At 32.3% G+C, this 24,664-nt stretch overlaps 1 protein-coding gene across 6 annotated transcripts in view; it reads right to left on the bottom strand.

Moving 5' to 3' along the window:
• Positions 1-3,785: 3,785 nt before the first annotated feature.
• LOC143245414 (electron transfer flavoprotein-ubiquinone oxidoreductase, mitochondrial-like) overlaps positions 3,786-24,664 on the bottom strand; it is a 52,346-nt gene continuing 31,467 nt past the window's right edge. For 3 of the 6 annotated variants that reach the window (XM_076491739.1, XM_076491745.1, XM_076491743.1), the window contains exons 10-13: positions 21,801-21,969; positions 19,849-20,031; positions 19,499-19,717; positions 7,024-9,445 (exon numbers count right to left, since the gene is read on the bottom strand). In XM_076491739.1, coding sequence (XP_076347854.1) covers positions 9,282-9,445; positions 19,499-19,717; positions 19,849-20,031; positions 21,801-21,969 — 735 coding nt within the window. In that variant the 3' untranslated portion in view covers positions 7,024-9,281. Of the gene's footprint in view, positions 6,416-7,023; positions 9,446-19,498; positions 19,718-19,848; positions 20,032-21,800; positions 21,970-24,664 lie in introns of those variants that run through there. The other 3 variants (XM_076491741.1, XM_076491742.1, XM_076491744.1) reach the window with 3 other exon arrangements.

Genomic DNA, 24,664 nt, shown 5'->3' with positions numbered 1-24,664 from the left:
TACCTTGTTTACTTCAAAATAGATGTACAAAACTTTCAATAGGTTATGTTACTTTACCTTGTTTACTTCACAATAGATGTACATAACTTTCAATAGTGTATCATGTTACTTTACCTTGTTTACTTCACAATAGGTGTACATAACTTTCAATAGTGTATCATGTTACTTTACCTTGTTTACTTCACAATAGATGTACATAACTTTCAATAGTGTATCATGTTACTTTACCTTGTTTACTTCACAATAGGTGTACATAACTTTCAATAGTGTATCATGTTACTTTACCTTGTTTACTTCACAATAGGTGTACATAACTTTCAATAGTGTATCATGTTACTTTACCTTGTTTACTTCACAATAGATGTACATAACTTTCAATGGTGTATCATGTTACTTTACCTTGTTTACTTCACAATGGGTGTACATAACTTTCAATAGTGTATCATGTTACTTTACCTTGTTTACTTCACAATAGATGTACATAACTTTCAATAGTGTATCATGTTACTTTACCTTGTTTACTTCACAATAGGTGTACATAACTTTCAATAGTGTATCATGTTACTTTACGTTGTTTACTTCACAAAAGATGCACAAAACTTTCAATAGGTTATGTTACTTTACCTTGTTTACTTCACAATAGGTGTACATAACTTTCAATAGTGTATCATGTTACTTTACCTTGTTTACTTCAAAAAAGATGTACATAACTTTCAATAGTGTATCATGTTACTTTACCTTGTTTACTTCACAATAGATGTACATAACTTTCAATAGTGTATCATGTTACTTTACCTTGTTTACTTCACAATAGATGTACATAACTTTCAATAGTGTATCATGTTACTTTACCTTGTTTACTTCACAATAGGTGTGCATAACTTTCAATAGTGTATCATGTTACTTTACCTTGTTTACTTCACAATAGATGTACATAATTTTCATGCTACTTTACCTTGTTTACTTCACAATAGATGTACATAACTTTCAATAGTGTATCATGTTACTTTACCTTGTTTACTTCACAATAGGTGTGCATAACTTTCAATAGTGTATCATGTTACTTTACCTTGTTTACTTCACAATAGATGTACATAATTTTCATGCTACTTTACCTTGTTTACTTCACAATAGATGTACATAACTTTCAATAGTGTATCATGTTACTTTACTTTGTTTACTTCACAATAGATGTACAGTACATAACTTTCAATAGTGTATCATATTACTTCACCTTGCTTACTTACAATACATAAGATCTTCAATCTTGGTTGTGGTGGCCAAACAGTTTGATACTGAACATTTAATTCCTAGGCAATTTGCTACCACTCAGCTTGCAACAAACCTTTTCATCACTTGGATATTTCATTACCAGGACATTTTGCTACCTGTTCCAGCTGTGTATAAAAGACTCTTTATAGCTCAACAACTATTCAAGGCAGTTGTTGTACAACTATTTAAGTAAATGATGTATAGTAAATAATTGATTGTAAGTGTTCTGAGTCTTGCCAGAAAGCAAAGCAAACAATTGTGGAATGATAATGAAGTTGTGTTGAATGTGCAGTGTACAGTTGATAATATATGTTTGGGCTGGACTTAAAAGTACCATCTGTAGCCCACCTCTTTACCTCCTTAATGTCATTAAGACCTGTGTGTCTTGTAAATATTAAAATTTGTTTGGTATCATCCTCTATGCTATGATACTGTAGAAACAGTATTGACAAGTAATGGCACAACAATGTCGTACTTGAAAATAGCAGGAGAACAATCTCCCGCCTGTATCTAAAGTCTGACAGCAACTCTGCCAATTTGTTTTACTGTATACAGTAGTTTAAAGATCAGATTTCTTTTTGATTTTACTTAAACCCAATCTTGACTTCACTCTTCCAGCTGTAGAAGTGTGATTACATTCACCAGTGGTTTTAATGATGTTCTTTATTGTTGTATAAGCATATGCTAGGCCTTATGTGATTAATTTTCACACATCCAATATTGCTTTGAACCATCTCCAATCTGCTTCTGTTTATCCTAAATGTTGTTTAGGTCATCCAGTAACTAACTTCCATTTCTTCTTGAAGTAATGCATGCTTAATAACAAACAAACAAAAAAATGTTATGACTACACTTGTGGAAGGGTTGGAAAATTGTAGCCCCCTTGACGTTACTTCACACAGGATGCCATTTCCTCACATAGTTGACAAGCCACTGCCTCGAACAGTTGTCTAGCATTAGTAGTAGATGGAATAGGTAGTGTAATGACCTGTTAGTGAAATATTCTAGTAATGAAAAGACCAGAAGCAAGCTGACCAGTAATGAAATTTTTGGGAACGAAGTGTTCAATAGCAAACCTTTGGTGATTCCATAACATGAACATTGATTATATCACTATCAGTTTAAACTGGGATAAATGTATTCTGGAGAATGTTTGTCGAGACTCCAGATGAAGTGTCGTATACAAATATGGGTTAATTAATTTATAATTTGGTCACACTATATCCATCTTTGATGCATGATCATTGGGAATACCTACATCATGATGTACGAATTTTCTATACTGAACTTACTACCATTCCTCTTTCTTAGTAGTGAATGACAAGAGATTAGACATTCTTTTATTTTAATTTTTTTAATCTAAAAGTAGTCTACAACCTTTATTGTGTTATCTCTCTGGATCAGCATTAGGTTGGAGATAATGGTTTATTCACACTCCCTTAGAAACAAAATATGTTTCATACCTGACATTCATAGTACATGATTTGATGTCTCTAGATCAGCATTAGGTTGGAGATAATGGTTTATTCACACTCTCTTAGAAACAAAACATGTTTCATACCTGACATTCATAGTACATGATTTGATGTTATATTCACTCATCCTCATCTCAACAACTATCATTTCAATTATTCCTCGAATAAACTGGGTATTAGCAAATCTATCTTATGTTGTATAATACAGAATCTAAAACTATGTAACATGCTCTTATTACATGCTTTATCTATTCTACTGTATAAATCTGTGACAGCTTATACTATCTTCTTCCTGACTAGACCATACATTAAACAGTAATATCCTGATTGGACCACACATAAAATATTCATATCATGATTACACCATACATTAAATACTCATATCCTGACTGGACCATAACATTAAACAGTAATATTCTGATTGACCCACACATACAATATTCATATCCTGACTGGACCATAACATTAAACAGTAATATTCTGATTGGACCATACATTAAATAGTCATATCCTGATTGGACCATACATTAAATAGTCATATTCTGAGTGGACCATACATTAAATAGTCATATCCTGATTGGACCATACATTAAATAGTCATATCCTGACTGGACCATACATTAAATTGTAATATCCTGACTGGACTATACATTAAATAGTAATATCCTGAGTGGACCATACATTAAATAGTAATATCCTGAGTGGACCATACATTAAATAGTAATATCCTGACTGGACCATATATTAAATAGTAATATCCTGACTGGTCCATAAATTAAATAGTATTATCCTGTCTCATCCTGGAAGGATATTGTGTACAACTATATATGGTGTAAAACTTTGGACAATAGTATCCTTTGCCAGTTCTTCAGGTAATATTTCCACCTATACTGTCATGAAATTATCCAGTCATGTAATAGCACTAACTACTTTGCATAACTATGAGGTATCTTGCTTGTTAAAGAATATTACTTGGTGAGCAGGTCTGGAAGTCATTTTGAGAGATAGACCAAAAGATAATCTTGGAAAACTCAGTCAGAATGATCATTTGTACTGTTTATTCAAAAAATTATACACAGAGTTAATTACAATTTGTGTTTCGTCTCTTTACTTCTTTATATATTGACACATGTAGTTAGAGATTTAGTATTACCTCTTAATATGAGCAAATCTTCTGTATCTAGCAACTTATCTAATACAGTTTTAAAGTGAATTCATTTTTATCTAGATACACCATAACAGTAAAGTTAAAAGTCAGTAATAATTGGACAGAAGCTCAGGAACATTTTAACCAGTGTGTGCGGTGATTTGTCCTGATGGGGAAGCAAAGCATAAAAGCTGGATTATAAAATAAAAACATACATACAGGACAGCCATTAAAGATAAAATTAATTACTTGTAGTTATTGATCATACTTAAGATTAAATACTTCCAATTAAAGATAAAAACACATTCAGCTGCTTCAATTAATTCCATTGTCCTTCATACTACAATGATTAATGTTTTAAAATGTATCTACACCTTTTCATTATGCACTTGCACATTTATTTTATGTTAACTATTTAGTTAGAAGTTAATCTGTGATCTTCCAAATCTAACTAGGCCTAGAGTTGAAAATATGACTGGAGGAATTTTCATATCTTTTAATTGCCTTATGCATATTACATAATTCACCATATTCACTTGAGTTCCCAAATTCACTGTTAAATAATAAACACAACCAGCAGAAAATCTTCTGCAAGTTAGGACAAGCAGTTAACAAAGATATCCTGTCATATTGGTTTACAATGAATTTTCGAATGCACTGCTTTGTTCTTTCAGTAAGGCTTAGAGCTGACATCGAGACACCATTTCTGAAAATGCTTTCTTTATCACTAACACTCTTTGTACCAAATTTGTTTACTAGTAAACTTTCAATAATACAGTTACAAATTTTCCTATTATCTTTTGAATCCACGTTAAAATCTGAAGGGTAAAACTTCACAAAAATTTATGCATATAAAAAATAACAGTATCATTTAATACAAAGCCCGAAGCACCTGTATATCATGTGACACGAGAGGGGTAACAAACAGCCACGATTGCGAGGTACAGGTTACGAAAAAACAAAAGTTTACATATATCACAAGGAAATTAACTATAATTTTTTTCTTACACCCTTGTGCAAATTAATTGAAACAAATGGTCATTTTACAATATTTTCAACATGGCGGCCGGTGTAGGCTCGCTGGACCCGCTGATTTCCTTTAATAGTCATTTTTTCACACAGATGGCATCATTAACTGTGTTTTGCAATACAGTCGATTTATTTTTGGGATATATGATGAAATTTTGAGGAATATTACGTCATTTGAAATTGAGTTAGAAGGGCAAGGAGACCAGTCAAAAAACAACTTCTTACCAACTCAATGAAGAAAAAACGGTATCAATGGGGTCTGAAATACAAGAACTGAATGCAAGAACAATGGAGGAAGGTGTTATTCAGTGATGAGATTCATTTCTTCGTACAGGGTCAAAGAAGTCTGCATGTTCGCAGATTTCCAGGTGAGAAACTTCGAGAATCTCACATCAATCAGTTCATAAAACATCCCTTGAAGAAGATCTTTTGGGGCTTTTTCAGCTACTATGGCATCAGAGGCTTATATATCGTAGAAGGTATGATGCGAGGATCACAGTACATCGAAGTTTTGCAGAGAAGAGTCGTTCCAGAATTGAAAAAGAGATTTCCAGATGGATCTGGCATTTTTCAGCAAGATCTGGCTCTGAGCCACACATCGAAACTTGTGAAGAATTTTACGACTACAACACAAATAAAGGTGCTAGACTGGCCTGGAAACTCTCCAAACTTAAATCCTATTGAAAATCTTTGGGCAATTTGTAAGGAAAGACTTCGGGGAAAAGACTGTACTACGAAAGATTAGCTAATTGAAGTGTGGTACCACGATCCAAAAATTAGTAGAGATTGCAGTCAACTTGTGGACTTGATGCCAAAGCGGAGTAATGATCTTCTGAAAAATAAAGGCTGTCATATCATGTATTAATCTGCAAGTAATTTTTGGATTTTCTGAAATAAAACGCAAAAAAATTGAAAAAATCGTAATTTTCTGTCTTCTTTCAATTAATTTGTACAAGGGTGTATATTTGATTTGTTTATTGTATATTTTAATTTACAAAACAGAAATTGTGAAAACACTAACTTATCTATAAACTGTTTATTTCACTTAAATTGTTTAGTAATTTAAGTCATTTAATATAGACTATAAATTGTCAATAAGTTTCAATTTTGCATGTATTTTGAAGTAATATGAAATGGTAATTGCTTCCTTCATGCTATAGAAGAGGCCAATGTAACATTCAAGATTCTATTTTTTTTTTTTTTAAATATAAGTATGAATTTGAACTTTTATATTCAGAAAATCATTCATTAAGGCTTTTATAGTTTAAAGAATATATTATGTAACAAAAATGTTTTTAGTTAGAAATAAAGCCTTTTCTAGTAGGAAAAGAACTAAAATTAACCTAAAAAAGGAAACATTTTGATAGTTGTAGTCCAGATTCTTCCATACAAGGTGATTACTGGTTATGTACGTTATAGTAAAATGTTTCCGTAGGAATCAATTGCAAGTTCATAACGTCATATTCAGCTTCCGTGGACTGCACAATTTTGACTGTAACATCAGTAAAAAGAAAACAAATCATTTTGTTGATATATAAGTAAAACATAAAGCATGTAATGTACTGAGCTGAAACTGTAATCCATGAAATAAAATGTGTTAATTATTCAGCATCTGTGTGCACATGCTATAGTTTTTGCACCTAAAAATATCAAAAAAGGATAACAAGTTTTGCAGGCCCTAACCTCTTGAATACATGCTATTCTAAGGATCAGGTTTTGGTCACTAAGCTAAAGAAACTAACAATTCATAAATTGAACACGTCAACATTACTAAAGAGAAAAATAAAGTGTCATTTCAGTGCTTATAGAACTTTTGTTAAACTTTGAAATTTAAATTACAAAATAATCAAAAAGTAAACAAGTGGTTAAATTTTTACACAAACTGTAGTTTAAAAACTGCAGAAGCATAAAAATAACATTCCTTTTAGATTTGTGATGATTTTCACATGTTCAATTTGTTTAAAGGTTATCTTCTGAAGACAGTAGCTGAATCTTGAGATAGAGCGTAACATTAGAGCATATATTTCAATTGGTGGTGTTTTGGTTTTTCAAGAAATGATTCCAAGTAAGAAAGAGCAATAAGTATTATTAGAAGATGCATTAGCTTTATAAGTTTTTATTTTGTCATTAAAATATAGTGGAAAATTTGCTGAAAAAATAAAACTTCATTTTAAGCAAAAAACAAGAGTAAAAATAAAAGTCTATAGATAAAAGATGAATTAAAATAGTAATGGATAATTAATCAATCAGAAATCCTTAGAATATGTTCATCTAGAAAAATTCACTTTTTAGACTTAATGAATCTGCTAAAAAACCTTAAGACATTGAGACTAAAAGACTCACTTCTTGGGTCTTTCTCATGGTCAAAAATAGCAATTACACAAAAATATGATTCTTAGAAACTTGAGTTTTTTAAACAGAGTTCAACCTATTAAATTTAAAGTGGTGAAAATGGACACCCTTCTCTATGTGTGCTATATTTTAAAGGAAAATATTCATTCAAACTGTAAATATAACCAAAAACTAATTATTTTATTGGTTTAACTTGAATGGCTGTTTCCAATAATGCAATATTCAGAAAGAATAAAACTAAATGTACATCAATGTTTCTAAAATGTAATAATGTCAGTGTTATAAGAATATAAAACTGAAGGTACATCAATGTTTCTAAGATGTAATAATGTCAGTGTTACAAGAATATAAAACTGAAGGTACATCAATGTTTCTAAGATGTAATAATGTCAGTGTTATAAGAATATAAAACTGAAGGTACATCAATGTTTCTAAGATGTAATAATGTCAGTGTTATAAGAATATAAAACTGAAGGTACACCCACACTTATAGAAGATTTCCTATTATGTTGATCCCTTACTCTTACATGTTTCTACACTTATAGCACCAGATAAACATTAAACATGCATTAAGTACTGACTAAAGTGTTTCATTTAACATGCAACAACTACTGACTGAAGTGTTTCATTTAACATGCAACAAGTACTGACTGAAGTGTTTCATTTAACATGCAACAAGTACTGACTGAAGTGTTTCATTTAACATGCAACAAGTACTGACTGAAGTGTTTCATTTAACAAGTAACAAGTACTGACTGAAGTGTTTCATTTAACATGCAACAAGTACTGACTGAAGTGTTTCATTTAACATGCAACAAGTACTGACTGAAGTGTTTCATTTAACATGCAACAAGTACTGACTGAAGTGTTTCATTTAACATGCAACAAGTACTGACTGAAGTGTTTCATTTAACATGCAACAAGTACTGACTGAAGTGTTTCATTTAACATGCAACAAGTACTGACTGAAGTGTTTCATTTAACATGCAACAAGTACTGACTGAAGTGTTTCATTTAACATGCAACAAGTACTGACTGAAGTGTTTCATTTAACATGCAACAAGTACTGACTGAAGTGTTTCATTTAACATGCAACAAGTACTGACTGAAGTGTTTCATTTAACATGCAACAAGTACTGACTGAAGTGTTTCATTTAACATGCAACAAGTACTGACTGAAGTGTTTCATTTAACATGCAACAAGTACTGACTGAAGTGTTTCATTTAACATGCAACAAGTACTGACTGAAGTGTTTCATTTAACATGCAACAAGTACTGACTGAAGTGTTTCATTTAACATGCAACAAGTACTGACTCAAGTGTTTCATTTACAGAAAGTATTGGGTGTAACATTCCATGTGCAGGATATGATGGGTGAAACTTTGTACAGGTGCAGGAAGCACTGAGTGTACTAGGTATAAAACAGTTTGATTTTCTGTTTGAACATTCAATGCTTTTTTTCAATACATTAGTTTCATGTTCACTTACTGATTTACTTACACCAGTTTACAAATTCATTTTTAAACAATATTATTAACTTTTATTTATATATATAACAAATACTATTCAATTTTATTATCTGCCAATAACTGTTTCACATTTTACAATCAATTCAAAGTTAATTTCTAAGTTCAAGAAATTAACCTATCTGATAAGAAGTAATGTCTCTGTAGCAATGAGACAGAGGAAACCTGAATCAAAGAGGGTGTATAAGGTAAGTGACAAAAAACTACAAATAGAAAATAAAACAAAAACTGTTTTCTTTAGAACGTATCAGTTTCTAGTAAAGAACTGAATACAATCATGAATTACACATGCCCACAATATTCATACCAATTTGGATCATTAAAAACATTTAGCTGTAAAAATATGTCATAGATTCAAACATCTAAGCTACAGTTCAACAGACACTGCAGAAAATAACTGAGCATAGCCAATCCTGCTTTCTACATCTGGAGTTCTGCTGTTCTCAGACAAACGACATTACCTAGACACTTCTATCTTTTCACATTCCATTATAAGCAGGTCCACCACTTCCTTCTGGGGCTACCCAGTTAATGTTCTGACTTGGGTCTTTTATATCACACGTCTTGCAGTGGATACAGTTCTGAGAATTGATCTGAAATCTCACTCCTTTTCCATCTTCAGTTGGTACGTATTCATAGACTCCTGGAAGAAAACAGAATTTTATTTCTTTCTAAACAGAAGTAGTAGAAGCAACCTATCACAAAGTTTAAAAATAATAAATGAGTAATTGTAAAATACTGCAATATTTATAAGGAGAAGTAGGTCCATCATCTCTTTACGATGTTTGGAGTAGATGTAACTATAGAATGTTAACTGGATGACCAAGAGATGGTTCATTAATCTGCATACAAAGTTTGGAGTAGATGTAAGTATAAAATATTAACTGGATGACCAACAGATGGTCCACTCATGTGCATACAAAGTTTCGAGTAGATGTAAATATAAAACTTTAAGTGGATGACCAAGAGATGCTCCATTAATCTGCACACAAAGACTGGAGTAGATGTAAGAATAAAATGTTAACTGGATGACCAACAGATGGTTCATTAATCTGCATACAAAGTTTGGAGTAGATGTAAGTATAGAATGTTAACTGGATGTCCAAGGGATGGTTCATTAATCTGCATACAAAGTTTGGAGTTGATGTAAGTATAAAATGTTAACTGGATGACCAATGGATAGTCCATTCATTTCCATACAAAGTTTGGAGTAGATGTAAGTATAAAATGTTAACTCAATGACCAACAGATGGTCCATTAACCTGCATACAATGTTTGGAGTAGACCTAAGTATAACATGTTAACTGGATGACCAAGAAATGCTCTATTCATTTCCATAGAAAGTTTGGAGTAGATGTAAGAATAAAATGTTAACTGGATGACCAATGGATAGTCCATTCATTTCCATACAAAGTTTGGAGTAGATGTAAGTATAAAATGTTAACAGACCAACAGATGGTCCATTAATCTGCATACAAAGTTTGGAGTAGATGCAAAAATAAAATATTAACTGGATTACCAACAGGTTGTCTATTTAATCTTACACAACTTGTATATATATATATATATATTATAGTTAAATAATTACATCCAAATGAAGCCAAATAAGTGAAAAACAATCACTAGGAAGCACTGTATTAAAAACAGAAAACCCCATCCTCTGATTATTTATAACCATTAAATTTTTAAGCCATGAAGAAAACACATTAATATTAAACAAAGTACTCTTGCTTATTTTTTAAAAGATCCTAGGGCACAATTTACAACATGGGATTATAAAATGTATCTTAGGTTTTGGAGGTGACTTAGGAAGTAGGACCCACATTGCAGTGAGGATAGATCATCTATGTCAGTGGTTCCTTTTTTATGCCCCACACCCCTAAAAAATTTTAATATGTTCTCACACCCCTCACAGTAATTATTTATTTAAGAATAAAGGTGAAGGTGACCAAAACAAATTTTTATAATTAGTTTTAATGATGTATAAACAAAAACGAAACATTTGGGAAAGAAAAAGTCCATGTCTATGTCTTAACCTCCAAATCACCAGTCTCACATAAGAAGAGTAGGACTTTAGAAATTAGAAGAGCAAGATGTGGGTGCTCAAGCCCACAACGTCCCATATCTATATTACCCTTTACTGTCTACAGACAGTTGTGGGAAGGTGACTGCTCTCTCAAGTTAAAATAAGAATAAGATAAATATAAAAGGATGAAAAAAATGAAAATAAAAAATAAGGTACTACCATTTGAAGGTAAGTAAGATAAAACATCTTGAAGTTACATTCCTGCCCCAAGTATGGTGGAGGCACTAATTAACTTATCATCAGTAAAGTGATAGTTTAGTGTGACTGTTGTGCTGCATATTTTTTTTAAATTACTGATATGGTTCATTGTAGTGTTAATTAGTGTCTTTACCATACTGGGGGCAGGAATTTAACTTCAAAAGGTAAGCTTTATTTTACTTACCCTAAAATAATTGTACCTTATTTTCCTTATATTTATTTCATCTTTTTATATTTATCTTATATATAGATGTAGGACATTGTGGGCTTGAGCATCTACATTTTTTCTTGTAATTTCTAATCTTCTTATGTGAGACTGGCGATTTGGAGGTTAAGACTGATAGGCAGTGCATCCCCACTGCAGTATGGGTCCTACTTCTATCTCCTCCAAAACCTAGGATAAATATTATAATCTCACATTGTAACTTGTACCCTAGGATCTTTTTAAAAATATGCAGCACATTTTGTTTAATTTTAATGTGTTTTGTTTATGGTTTAAAAATTTATGGTTGTAAATATATAATATGTATATATGTGTGTGTGTTACAAAACTTTCTATTTACAGACCTGTAGATTGACAGCAATCTTGAATCTAGGAAAGTATATGATGATTTGGATATGTGTATTAACATGTTTTAGCAAACATCATTCTACATTAAGCCTAATCCATTACAAATAAACTTTGTGAAACAAAATTATTTATATAGATTATTTAGACTTATTATTTATATAGATTATTTAGACTTAAGTGCAACAAATCATCTTATAAATATAAGATTTATATGTGTAATTTGCACGACTGATAGATACAACGTATTCATTATAGAAAAAATTAATGGAAAGTATTTTCACATATGAAACATCAGAAAATGCAGAGGTGATACAAATTAATTGTAGAAGCTAAAACTAGTATCAGTACATTAAACAGACAGAATCATGAAAAAACACAATCAAATGTCTCATTTAGTATTGATATAAATGAAACACTAGATGTGATAAAATTTTTTGTTTGTTTTTTTAATTTTGTGCAAAGCTACACAAGGGCTATCTGCACTAACCATCCCTAATTTTGCAGTGTAAGACTAGAGGGAAGGCAACTAGTCATCACCACCCACTGCCAACTCTTGGGCTACTCGTTTATTAATGAATAGTGGGAGAGACCATCACATTATAATGCCCCAGATTATGAGTTGAATGCCTTAACCACCTGGCCATACAGGGCATTAAAAATCTTCGAGGACAGATAATCATATAAATAATTGGCTGTGACATAACGGATCATATGTATGACAAAATCTGACACATGTAACAGTGCTATCATAGTTGTATCTTTAATGTGCTGGTTTTACTTGTAACATTTTATTTAATGACAATCACGTATTAAGACATCTTGCAATGAGTTTGTTGTCCTACTAAACTATCCACCTGTAGTAACTATGTTCATCTATAGTAAATATATCCATCTATAGTAACACTATTCAACTACAGTAACTGTATCCACCTGTAGTAAATATATCCACTAAAAGTAACTATATCCATCAGTAGTAACTTTATCTACCTATAGTAGCTATATCTATCTGTATTAACACTATTCACCTATAATAACTGTATCCACCTATAGTAACTATATCTATCTGTATTAACACTATTCACCTATAATAACTATATCTACCTATAGTAACTATATCTATCTGTATTAACACTATTCACCTATAATAACTATATCTACCTATAGTAACCATATCTATCTGTATTAACACTATTCACCTATAATAACTATATCCACCTATAGTAACTATATCTATCTGTATTAACACTATTCACCTATAATAACTATAATCTACCTGTGGCCATTGGCACTATTCACCTATAATAACTATATCTGCCTATAGTAACTATATCTGTCTGTATTGACACTATTCACCTATAATAACTATATCTGCCTATAGTAACTATATCTGTCTGTGGCTGACACTATTCACCTATAATAACTATATCCACCTACAGTAACTATATCTGTCTGTATAACACTATTCACCTGTAATAACTATATCCACCTACAGTGACTATATCTGTCTGTATTAACACTGTTCACCTATAATAACTATATCCACCTACGGTGACTGTATCTATCTGTATTAACACTATTCACCTATAATAACTGTATCCACCTGCAGTAACTATATCTGTCTGTATTGACACTATTCACCTATAATGTAACTATATCTCATCTGTATTGGCACTATTCACCTATAATAACTATATCCACCTATAGTAACTATATCTGTCTTATTTGACACTGTTCACCTATAATGACTATAATCACCTACAGTGGTGACTATATCTGTCTGTATTGGCACTATTCGCCTATAATAACTATATCCACCTGCAGTGACTGTATCTATCTCTACATAACACTGTTCACCTATAATAACTGTAATCCACCTATAGTAACTATATCTATCTGTATTAACACTGTTCACCTATAATAACTGTATCCACCTATAGTGACTATATCATCTATCTGTATTGACACTGTTCACCTATAATAACTATATCTACCTATAGTGACTGTATCTGTCTGTATTGAACACTGTTCACCTATAATAACTATATCTACCTATGGTGACTGTAATCTGTCTGTATTGACACTATTCACCTATAATAACTATATCTACCTATAGTAACTATATCTATCTGTATTAACACTATTCACCTATAATAACTATATCTACCTATAGTAACTATATCTATCTGTATTAACACTATTCACCTATAATAACTATATCTACCTATAGTAACTATATTCTGTCTGTATTGACACTATTCACCTATATAACTATATCCACCTATAGTAACTATATCTGTATCTGTGTTAACACTGTTCACCTATAATAACTATATCTGTCTTGACATTGGCACTATTCACCTATATTGACTGTATCTACCTATAGTGACTGTATCTGTCTTGTATTGGCACTGTTCACCTATAATAACTATAATCCACCTATAGGTGACTGTATCTGTCTCTGTATTGTTGGCACTGTTCACCTATAATAACTATATCTACCTATAGGTAACTGTAATCTATCTGTGATTGGCACTATTCACCTATAATAACTATAATCTACCTATAGTGACTATATCTGTCTTGTATTGGCACTGTTCACCTATAATAACTATATCCACCTATAGTGACTGTATCTGTCTGTATTGGCACTATTCACCTATAATAACTATATCTACCTATAGTGACTATATCTGTCTGTATTGACACTATTCACCTATAATAACTATATCCACCTATAGTAACTATATCTATCTGTATTAACACTATTCACCTATAATAACTATATCTACCTATAGTAACTATATCTATCTGTATAACACTATTCACCTATATTGACTATAATCTACCTATAGTAACTATATAATCTGTCTGTATTGACACTATTCACCTATAATAACTATATCTGTCTGTATTAACACTATTCCCTATAATAACTATATCCACCTATAGTCTGTATCTGTCTGTATTGGCACTATTCACCTATAATAACTATATCACCTATAGTAACTATATCTATCTGTATTGACACTATTCACCTATAATAACTATATCTACCTATAGTAACTGTATCTATCTGTATTAACACTATTCACCTATAATAACTATATCTACCTATAGTGACTATATCTATCTGTATTAACACTATTCACCTATAATAACTATATCTACCTATAGTAACTATATCTATCTGTATTAACACTATTCACCTATAATAACTATATCTACCTATAGTAACTATATCTATCTGTATTGACACTATTCACCTATAATAACTATATCCACCTATAGTAACTATATCTATCTGTATTAACACTATTCACCTATAATAACTATATCTATCTGTGTGGCACTATTCACCTATAATAACTATATCTACCTATAGTAACTATATCTATCTGTATTAACACTATTCACTGTTCACTATAATAACTATATCCACCTATAGTAACTATATCTGTCTGTATTAACACTATTCACCTATAATAACTATATCTACCTATAGTAACTATATCTATCTGTATTAACACTATTCACCTATAATAACTATATCTACCTATAGTAACTATATCTATCTGTATTAACACTATTCACCTATAATAACTATATCCACCTATAGTAACTATATCTATCTGTATTAACACTATTCACCTATAATAACTATATCTACCTATAGTAACTATATCTATCTTATTAACACTATTCACCTATAATAACTATATCCACCTATAGTAACTATATCTATCTGTATTAACACTATTCACCTATAATAACTATATCTACCTATAGTAACTATATCTATCTGTATTAACACTATTCACCTATAATAACTATATCTACCTAATAGTAACTATATCTATCTGTATTAACACTATTCACCTATAATAACTATATCTATCTGTGGCTAACACTGTTCACCTATAATAACTATATCTATCTGTATTAACACTATTCACCTATAATAACTATATCCACCTATAGTAACTATATCTATCTGTATTAACACTATTCACCTATAATAACTATATCCACCTATAGTAACTATATCTATCTGTATTAACACTATTCACCTATAATAACTATATCTATCTGTATTAACACTATTCACCTATAATAACTATATCCACCTATAGTAACTATATCTATCTGTATTAACACTATTCACCTATAATAACTATATCCACCTATAGTAACTATATCTATCTGTATTAACACTATTCACCTATAATAACTATATCCACCTATAGTAACTATATCTATCTGTATTAACACTATTCACCTATAATAACTATATCCACCTATACCAGTGGTTCTCAACATTTTCTGACTTGCACTCTATGACAATCTGAAAATTTTTGCATCACACCTGGAAAGCCTTAACAATTTTTTTAGGTACACGTTATATGGGAAGCATTAAAAGCCTTAGAATGAAAACCAAGGCCCAAGCAAGTGATATTAATGTCATCTGCACCTTGACAATACTATCGCTTGCTTTGGCCATGAGTGTCGTTCTAAGGCTTTCTAACGATTTTGTGGTATAGCATAAAAATCAAAACTATTTATTTTTACATATGTTTTAAATGTGACACTTGTGCCTGCTTCCGAGAGCAAATCAAACTGAAGCGAGGCTCTAACGTAGACAAACAAGCTCACATTTCATCATCAACTGTAAGAAGCCTCTCTCTCTTTTTGGCTTTAATTTCAGTCAATGCTGAAAATCCAATTTTGCAAAACCTTGAAGATGCAAATGAAAGCAAAACTTCAACTGCTTTTGAGCTGATTGCAGGATATGAATTTTTAATGGAGATCCAAAACTTATCCAAGCTCTTTTTGGGAAACAATGACTGATAAAATTTGTCGGTTCGTAAATCAATGAGCTGTTCTTCCTCCTCAGTTGTAAGATTTGTTGTCTTGTTGATTCCGAATTGATAGGTCACCCAGTTATATTCATCGACAGCAAGTGACGGGAAGTAATGTTTTAGTGCGGACTGTAGATCGCTTAATGTATTCAAAATTTGAGGGACGGACATTCGTTAGCAGAAGGAAAACAATCAAGGACTCCTTTCGAGATCTTATTCTTCCACAGCGTCACCTTTTCATTGAAGACCTTCAGTTTGGACGTTGCAGTAATAATGTTTTGAGATGGTCTTTGGAGACCTAAGTTCAGAAAATTTAATTTGTCAAACAAGTCAGAGAGAAATTGAACCTTCAGCCACCAGATCTGATCATGAAAAGAAAATTCAAAACCTGCTTCCTCAACCTCCAAGAAAAAAATTACTTCAGTTTTTAGTTGGACAAGACGCTTTAACACCTTTCCTTTTGAAAGCCATCAAACTTCAATGTGATAAGTAGCTTTTTGTAGTCTGAATCCATCGCTTCACAGAGAAGAGAGAAAAGTTGAGATCGAAATGGTCGAGACTTGATGAAATTCACCACTTGAATAACTTTATTCATGACAGACTGCAAATCTTTCGGCAAAGATTTGGAGGCAAGCGCCTCTCTGTGAATCATGCAGTGAACAATCCTAATGTTTGGATTTTGTTGGTGCACCAGAGTGACGAATCCCTTCTTTTTTCCTTGCATTAAAGGACAGCCATTGGTGCAAATGCTGACACAGTTATTCCAGTGTAATTTGAAGAGCAAAATGTTTTTATTCACCAACTCGAAAATGTCTTGGCACTTAGCTGGCCTTTTAAATCTTTACCAAATAAGTATTCATTTACAATTTTTCCATCTTTTATGAATCAAACAAAAGCCAGAACTTGAGCTTTTCCACTAATGTCAGTAGATTCATCAACTTGAAGAGACCATATCAGAGACAATTCATCTTCAGGCTCTTCGAAGTGTTCACAAACTTGATCCTTCAAATCCAATGACATGTCTACAATTCTGCACAAAATTGTGTCCTTGGACAGTGAAACTTGCTTAACCTTTTTGGCGGCATCTGTTCCAAAAATAGCTTCAACGATGATTGCTAACGCTGGTGCATTGACTGATTCGGCCTCTGTATGCACTTTCTTGCATTTTGCCAACAATTGAGCAACCTTATAACTTGCAATCAATCCTTTTTCGGGCAGCTTCGTGTGGTTCACGAGCTTCCTTGATTGTTCATGTTGTTGAGCCTTGAGATTCTCGAAGTAGTCTTTTGGTTTATCCTTCACAGCTGAATGTTTTGTTTCCAAGTGTCTCTTCAGTTTGCTAGGAACAAGCGCTTCGTTCGATAAAGTTGCATTGAAGAGTAGGCAGAATGGTAATTGAGAATGTTCCAATTCCAAAGCGATAAAACCGTAATCGATGTATTCGTTTTTGTACTTTCGTTTGATTCCTTGCTTTTGATTCAACACCTTCTCCTTTGCAGCACCAAACGTACTTAAATATTTTTTCATGGATAAATGATAAAGCTAATTCATACACGATAAGCACAAAGTTCTGCAGTTGATATAAAATTCCTACCTACAGCGTAGTAGCTGTAGCTTACTGCAGAATGAGAATGTGTTGCAGAAAGCAGTTTGATTGTTTGATGCATCATTTGTGACGTACAAAGCGCTTGTTGCTCCACAATTAAACTAACAGTCAAACTGTTGCAGTCAAGAATGAAATTTAAGTATGAACTTCTCAGTCCTCAAGTTCAATGAAAACCATCAAATGTTTTGGAAGGTTTCAGAGTGTCTCTATAATAGCTTTTATTAACTGATGTGTTCGACATGCTTGTAAAATCCCAAGAAAGTTGAATGTGTTTCAAAAATACTGCAGCACACCTGCCAATCTCTCACAGCACACAGGTTAAGAATCACTGATCTATAGTAACTTTATCTACTTATAGTAACTATATCTATCTATATTAACAATATTCACCTGTAATAACTATATCCACCTATAGTAACATTATTCACCTATAAAAACACTGTATGCATTTGTAAAACACCCACAATATATAAAAATATAATGCTGATAAGACTAAAATATCAAATTTAATTTTTTACTTAAAGTGAAACAGATAAATAAAACTTTTCAGTACAAGTCTCACGGTTAGGGTACTTGACTTGCAATCTGAGGGTTGTAAGTACAAATATCCATCTGACCAAACATGCTCACCCTTTCAGTCATGGTAGCATTATAATGTTATCTTCAATCCCACTATTCATTGGTAAAAAATAGTCGAAAAGTTAGGGGTGGGTGGTAATGATTAGATGCCTTCCTTCTAGTCTTTCAGTGCAAGACATTTAAAACAACACTGGTAATTCTAAACACAATGTTTTGGAAATGACATTACATTATTAATGTTAGAACTCTCACTGTTAGTATAAATTTAATGTCACACTGTTACCCTCTGGTGGTTTACTTATGAACTATCTGCATAATTGTCACACCAACAGACCTTATGATGGCAGAATAGTTCTGCCAATCAAGTGTCATGAAGACATGACTAGGTTTGCCTGTCATGGAGACAAACCCATCTTCTAGTGAGTAGCACTAAAAGTACAGGTGTTTTGCATACTATGTAACAGTTACATAACGTTCACTCTTGTGTATTATGTAATATACAATCACCAGGCAGTAACCTTTAACCTCCACTCATTTGGCAACACCCACTGAGGCAGCATCCCCTGGGAAATGAAATTTTGGGGTGACTACTCCAGAAGTTCAGCTAAAGGAGTTTCTAACTTGTATAAATCTTGACTACGTTTTACTGAAATCAAAATACTTCATTCACAGCTGTAAGATAAGCCTAATTTACTGCTTAAAAATCTAAGAACAGAACATATGGTAGAAACAACTAGGAAATTAATTCTATAATGAAAGGCCTTCAACGTCCTTTTCATAAATTGAGTAAAATCAAATACCTGCAGGGCAGAATTGCTGTTCTGGTCCATTAAAGATGGCATGGTTCTTTTTCACTGGAACTGTATCATCCTTTAGAGTCAGATGAGGAGGTTGGTCTTCATGGTTGGTCCCAGTCAGAGCCACAGAAGATAACAGATCAAAGGTAATTACTCCATCAGGCTTAGGGTATTCAATGGGTTTACACTCTGATGCTGGTTTTAGTCTTTGATAATCAGGTCCTGAAAATAAACAAGATGAAAGATACAAACACAATCAAGATAACATTGTCTTATGAATTAATTAAGATTAAAATTCATATTTCCATCCATCTCCATAATTTAATAGAAATCAACTGTGTCATATTACACACCACCGTGAGTGAGTGTCCAAGGTTCTTTGCCTCGAAACAGTACGTAGAAGATAGCACCATATGCTAAAGTTCCGTATATTCCAAGTGGAGAGTGGAAAGATGGACGGATATTTCGAACTGACTTAATTTCCTTCCATACCCAACTATTGCGAATTTTATCTTCATACACTTTGGGGTCAACACCTACAAAGCAAAAAAAATAACAGTTCTTAATCCAATATTTCAACATCACTGTCTTAATCCAGCATTTAAACATTACTATGTCTAGCCAATGAAAGGTGTTCAACCTAAAAATTAAAATTTTACAAAATCTGAATAATATTCATTATTGTTAAATTAGAATAAAACTCCATATTAAAATTAAGATTAATATCTATCATTGGCAAAATATTTATCTATCAACACGATTTTAATTCAACCACTGAACGTGACATAAGTGCTCTCATTTATGCCAATTAAAGTTCAACATTTTCTTACTTTGTAAATTCATTTCTGATACGTTCTTACCTACTCTCACGTGCAGAGCTATTTCAACCTACTTTTTCCCCATTAGTACTGGTAAAATATTAACATTCCCTACACCAGTCTGTATACCTCACAAATTATGTACCAATTTTGAGCATGTATGTATTATGTGACCACCCTCTACCAACTATATTGCACAACCTACATTGGCATAGCTAGCTCCATCCGAGGCTCTCAATCAACCTTTAGTTTTGAGATCTGGCAGGACCTAAAATTAATATCACTAACAGTGGGAAGTGTATGAGAGGAGGTAACTACCTATGAGAAATACACTTTCAGTGTTTGTAAGAAAATGTTAATTTCAATATGATTTAACCTCCTTTTACACAAAGCTAGAAACTCGCACTGAAAAGTCAAATCAGTGTGGGAACCCAACAATAAGACTGCCTAAAAATAATTAATATGCTCAGTGACAAAACTAAACCACTACATTACTTCTGTAACAAATATGCTCTTCATTCTGTAAAGAGGAACTGAATCTCAGATGGGTAGAAATAAAAATGTGCATAAGCTTTATTCATTCTGAGAAGTGAAATCCATACATTTTGGATTATTCTCCACTGCACAAACAAGACAGGAAAACACCACATCTCACAGATGAAGAATTGCTCCATACAACAAAAACTTGAACTTGATACCTACACGACAACAAATGGCAAGGTTAGTGACAAAATACAATGATAGAGAAAAACAACTAATGTTTGCTAGATATCTAACGAATCTCAACTTGAAAGATGAGGTTCCCCAATTTGTTCCCAGCATTTAAATGTTGAGGATCACACAAATAAAAATAAAATTAGAGTAGCATAAATAATGTGATTAAGGCATGTGGACTGTGTAATATAAATATACCAACCATAAGTAAACTGTGATCCAGTATCCAGGAGAAATGGATGAGAAAGAGAAATGGGCCAGTTTTGAGTATCAACGGGAACAGAGTAAGAACTAATGTGAAGAGATTCTAATGCCAACAGAGAGCTAAGTAAGTCAATATAAATAGTACAATCCATATACTGCATAACCTCTATATGATCAAGGGCAAGAGAAATGGCACACAATTAGGCAGTGAACAAAGAAATTGTAGAGAAGATCCTGTGTGCAACCACCAAATCACAACAAACCATGGCAGAGCCCACAGAGTCACCTGATTTTGAACCATCAGTATAAACGGGAATGGAAGTATGGTTCAAAAGACGTTTGACATATAGAAGATGGCACTTCCAATTGGGAGTATTTGCTTTCCTCAGATGACTCAAAGAAAGGTCACATTTGGGAATGGTAATAATGGCAAGTAATACAACAAGGACTAATGATGTCTGAAGATTCTTATCAACATTAGAGATGACTGAGAGTCATTATACTGTACTGTAGAGTCATGAGACAAGTAAAAAAACAAAGAATAAAAAATGACTTTTGACAATTCTTACCAGTAGTTGGAGATGACTGAGTGTCATCATAAATAGTTTCAAAAACACTTTCAGCAGCTAACATAGCACTTTTCATTGCATTATGAGTTCCTTTGATCTTGGGTACATTCATAAATCCAGGACTGCAACCAACCAGACAGCCCCCAGGAAAAGTAAGTTTTGGAATGCTCTGTAGAATGAAAGACATTTGCTTACCAGAATTATGCCACATCTAAGCTAATCTTCATAATCCTTATGAATTTCAGAACTCACAGCAATGTTAATTTTCTTTTTAACAGTAATGCAAATAAATTAATACAAGTTTTTCACATATTCTAGTATCTCAGACAAACCAAATTTAGTGTAAACTCACAAATCTTCCAAAAGCAACAGAATGCAAAACAAAACATAAGAGATGAATGTGAATATTTTTCTGTCTGTCCATCTCAAACACATCTTGAGATTAGTTACAATAATAACTATATCTTAAAATAATCAAAGAGTTGGATCAATGAAAAATTGTTTGAAAATCTAGAATAAAAAATAATTTTATAATCAAGATTTATATTAATATTTATTAATTCTACAGAGTATCCTGTATTAACAAATTAATTGATCAATTCTGTCAGATTCCATAACACATTAACTGGTCAACTCTATCAGAGTATCCTGCATTAATAAATTAAGTAATCAACTCTATCAGAGTATCCTGCATTAATAAATTAAGTAATCAACTCTCTCAGGGTATCCTGTATTAACAAATTAACTGGTCAACTCTCTCAGGGTATCCTGCATTAATAAATTAAGTAATCAACTCTCTCAGGGTATCCTGTATTAACAAATTAACTGGTCAACTCTGTCAGGGTATCCTGTATTAACAAATTAACTGGTCAACTCTGTCAGGGTATTCTGTATTAACAAATCAACTGCTCAACTCTAAGAAAGTATCTTGTATTAAAAGATTATCTGGTCAACTTTATCAGAGTATCCTGTATTAATAAATTAACTTATCAGCTCCATCAGAGTATCCTGTATTGATAAATTAGCTGATCAACTTTACCAGAGTATTTTTACAACAAATTAACTGGTCAACTCTGTCAGAGTATCCTGATTAACAAATTAACTGGTCAAATCTTCCAGAGTATCTTGTATTAAAAGATTAACTGGTCAACTCTATCAGAGTATCCTGTATTAACACATTAACTGGTCAACTCTATCAAAGTGTCCTGTATTAATAAATTAGCTGATCAACTTTACCAGAGTATTTTGTACAACAAATTAACTGGTTAATTCTGTCAAGGTTTCCTGTTTTAACAAATGATCTGGTCAAATCTATCAGAGTATCCTGCATTAATAAATTAAGTGATCAACTCTCTCAGGGTATCCTGTATTAACAAATTAACTGGTCAACTCTCTCAGGGTATCCTGTATTAACAAATTAACTGGTCAACTCTCTCAGGGTATCCTGTATTAACAAATTAACTGGTCAACTCTGTCAGGGTATTCTGTATTAACAAATCAACTGCTCAACTCTAAGAAAGTATCTTGTATTAAAAGATTATCTGGTCAACTCTATCAGAGTATCCTGCATTAATAAATTAAGTAATCAACTCTCTCAGGGTATCCTGCATTAATAAATTAAGTAATCAACTCTCTCAGGGTATCCTGTATTAACAAATTAACTGGTCAACTCTGTCAGGGTATTCTGTATTAACAAATCAACTGCTCAACTCTAAGAAAGTATCTTGTATTAAAAGATTACCTGGTCAACTCTATCAGAGTATCCTGTATTAATAAATTAACTTATCAGCTCCATCAGCGTATCCTGTATTGATAAATTAGCTGATCAACTTTACCAGAGTATTTTTACAACAAATTAACTGGTCAACTCTGCCAGAGTATCCTGATTAACAAATTAACTGGTCAAATCTTCCAGAGTATCCTGATTAACAAATTAACTGGTCAAATCTTCCAGAGTATCCTGATTAACAAATTAACTAGTCAACTCCAGGAGAGTATCCTGTATTAAATATTAACTGGTCAACTCTGTCAGGGTATCTTGTGTTAATAAATTAACCACTCAACTCTGTTAGGGTATCCTGTATTAACAAATTAACTGGTCAACACTGTAAGAGTATCCTGTATTGATAAATTAACTGATCAGCTCCATCAGAGTATCCTGTATTAATAAATTAACTGATCAACTTTACCAGAGTATTTTGTACAACAAATTAACTGGTCAACTCTGTCAGACTATCCTGCATTAACAAATTAACTGGTTATTCTGTCAAGGTTTCCTATTTTAACAAATGATCTGGTCAACTCTATCAGAGTATTCTGTATTAACAAATCAACTGGTCAACTCTGTTGGGATGTTCTGTATTAATAAATCAACTGGTCAACTCTATCAGGGTATCTTGTATTAACAAATTAACTGGTCAACTCTGTCAGGGTATCCTGTATTACCAAAGTAACTGGTCCACTCTGTCAGAGTATCCTGTATTGATAAATTAACTGATCAGCTGCATCAGAGTATCCTGTATTAATAAATTAGCTGATTAACTGTACCAGAGTATTTTGTACAACAAATTAACTGGTCAACTCTATCAGAGTATTCTGTATTAAAAACTTAACTGGTCAACTCTATCAGAGTATCCTGTATTAACAAATTAAATGGTCAACTCTATCAGAGTATCCTGTATTAACAAATTAAATGGTCAACTCTGTCAGAGTATCCTGTATTAACACATTAACTGGTCAACTCTGTCAGAGTATCCTGTATTGATAAATTAACTGATCAGCTCCATCAGAGTATCCTGTATTAATAAATTAACTGATCAACTTTACCAGAGTATTTTGTACAACAAATTAACTGGTCAACTCTG

The sequence above is a fragment of the Tachypleus tridentatus genome, chromosome 2 (assembly GCF_004210375.1).
Source record: "Tachypleus tridentatus isolate NWPU-2018 chromosome 2, ASM421037v1, whole genome shotgun sequence".
Classification (NCBI taxonomy): domain Eukaryota; kingdom Metazoa; phylum Arthropoda; class Merostomata; order Xiphosura; family Limulidae; genus Tachypleus; species Tachypleus tridentatus.
Note: the sequence above shows the minus strand (reverse complement) of the source record. Positions and strands in the feature narration are given on the sequence as shown.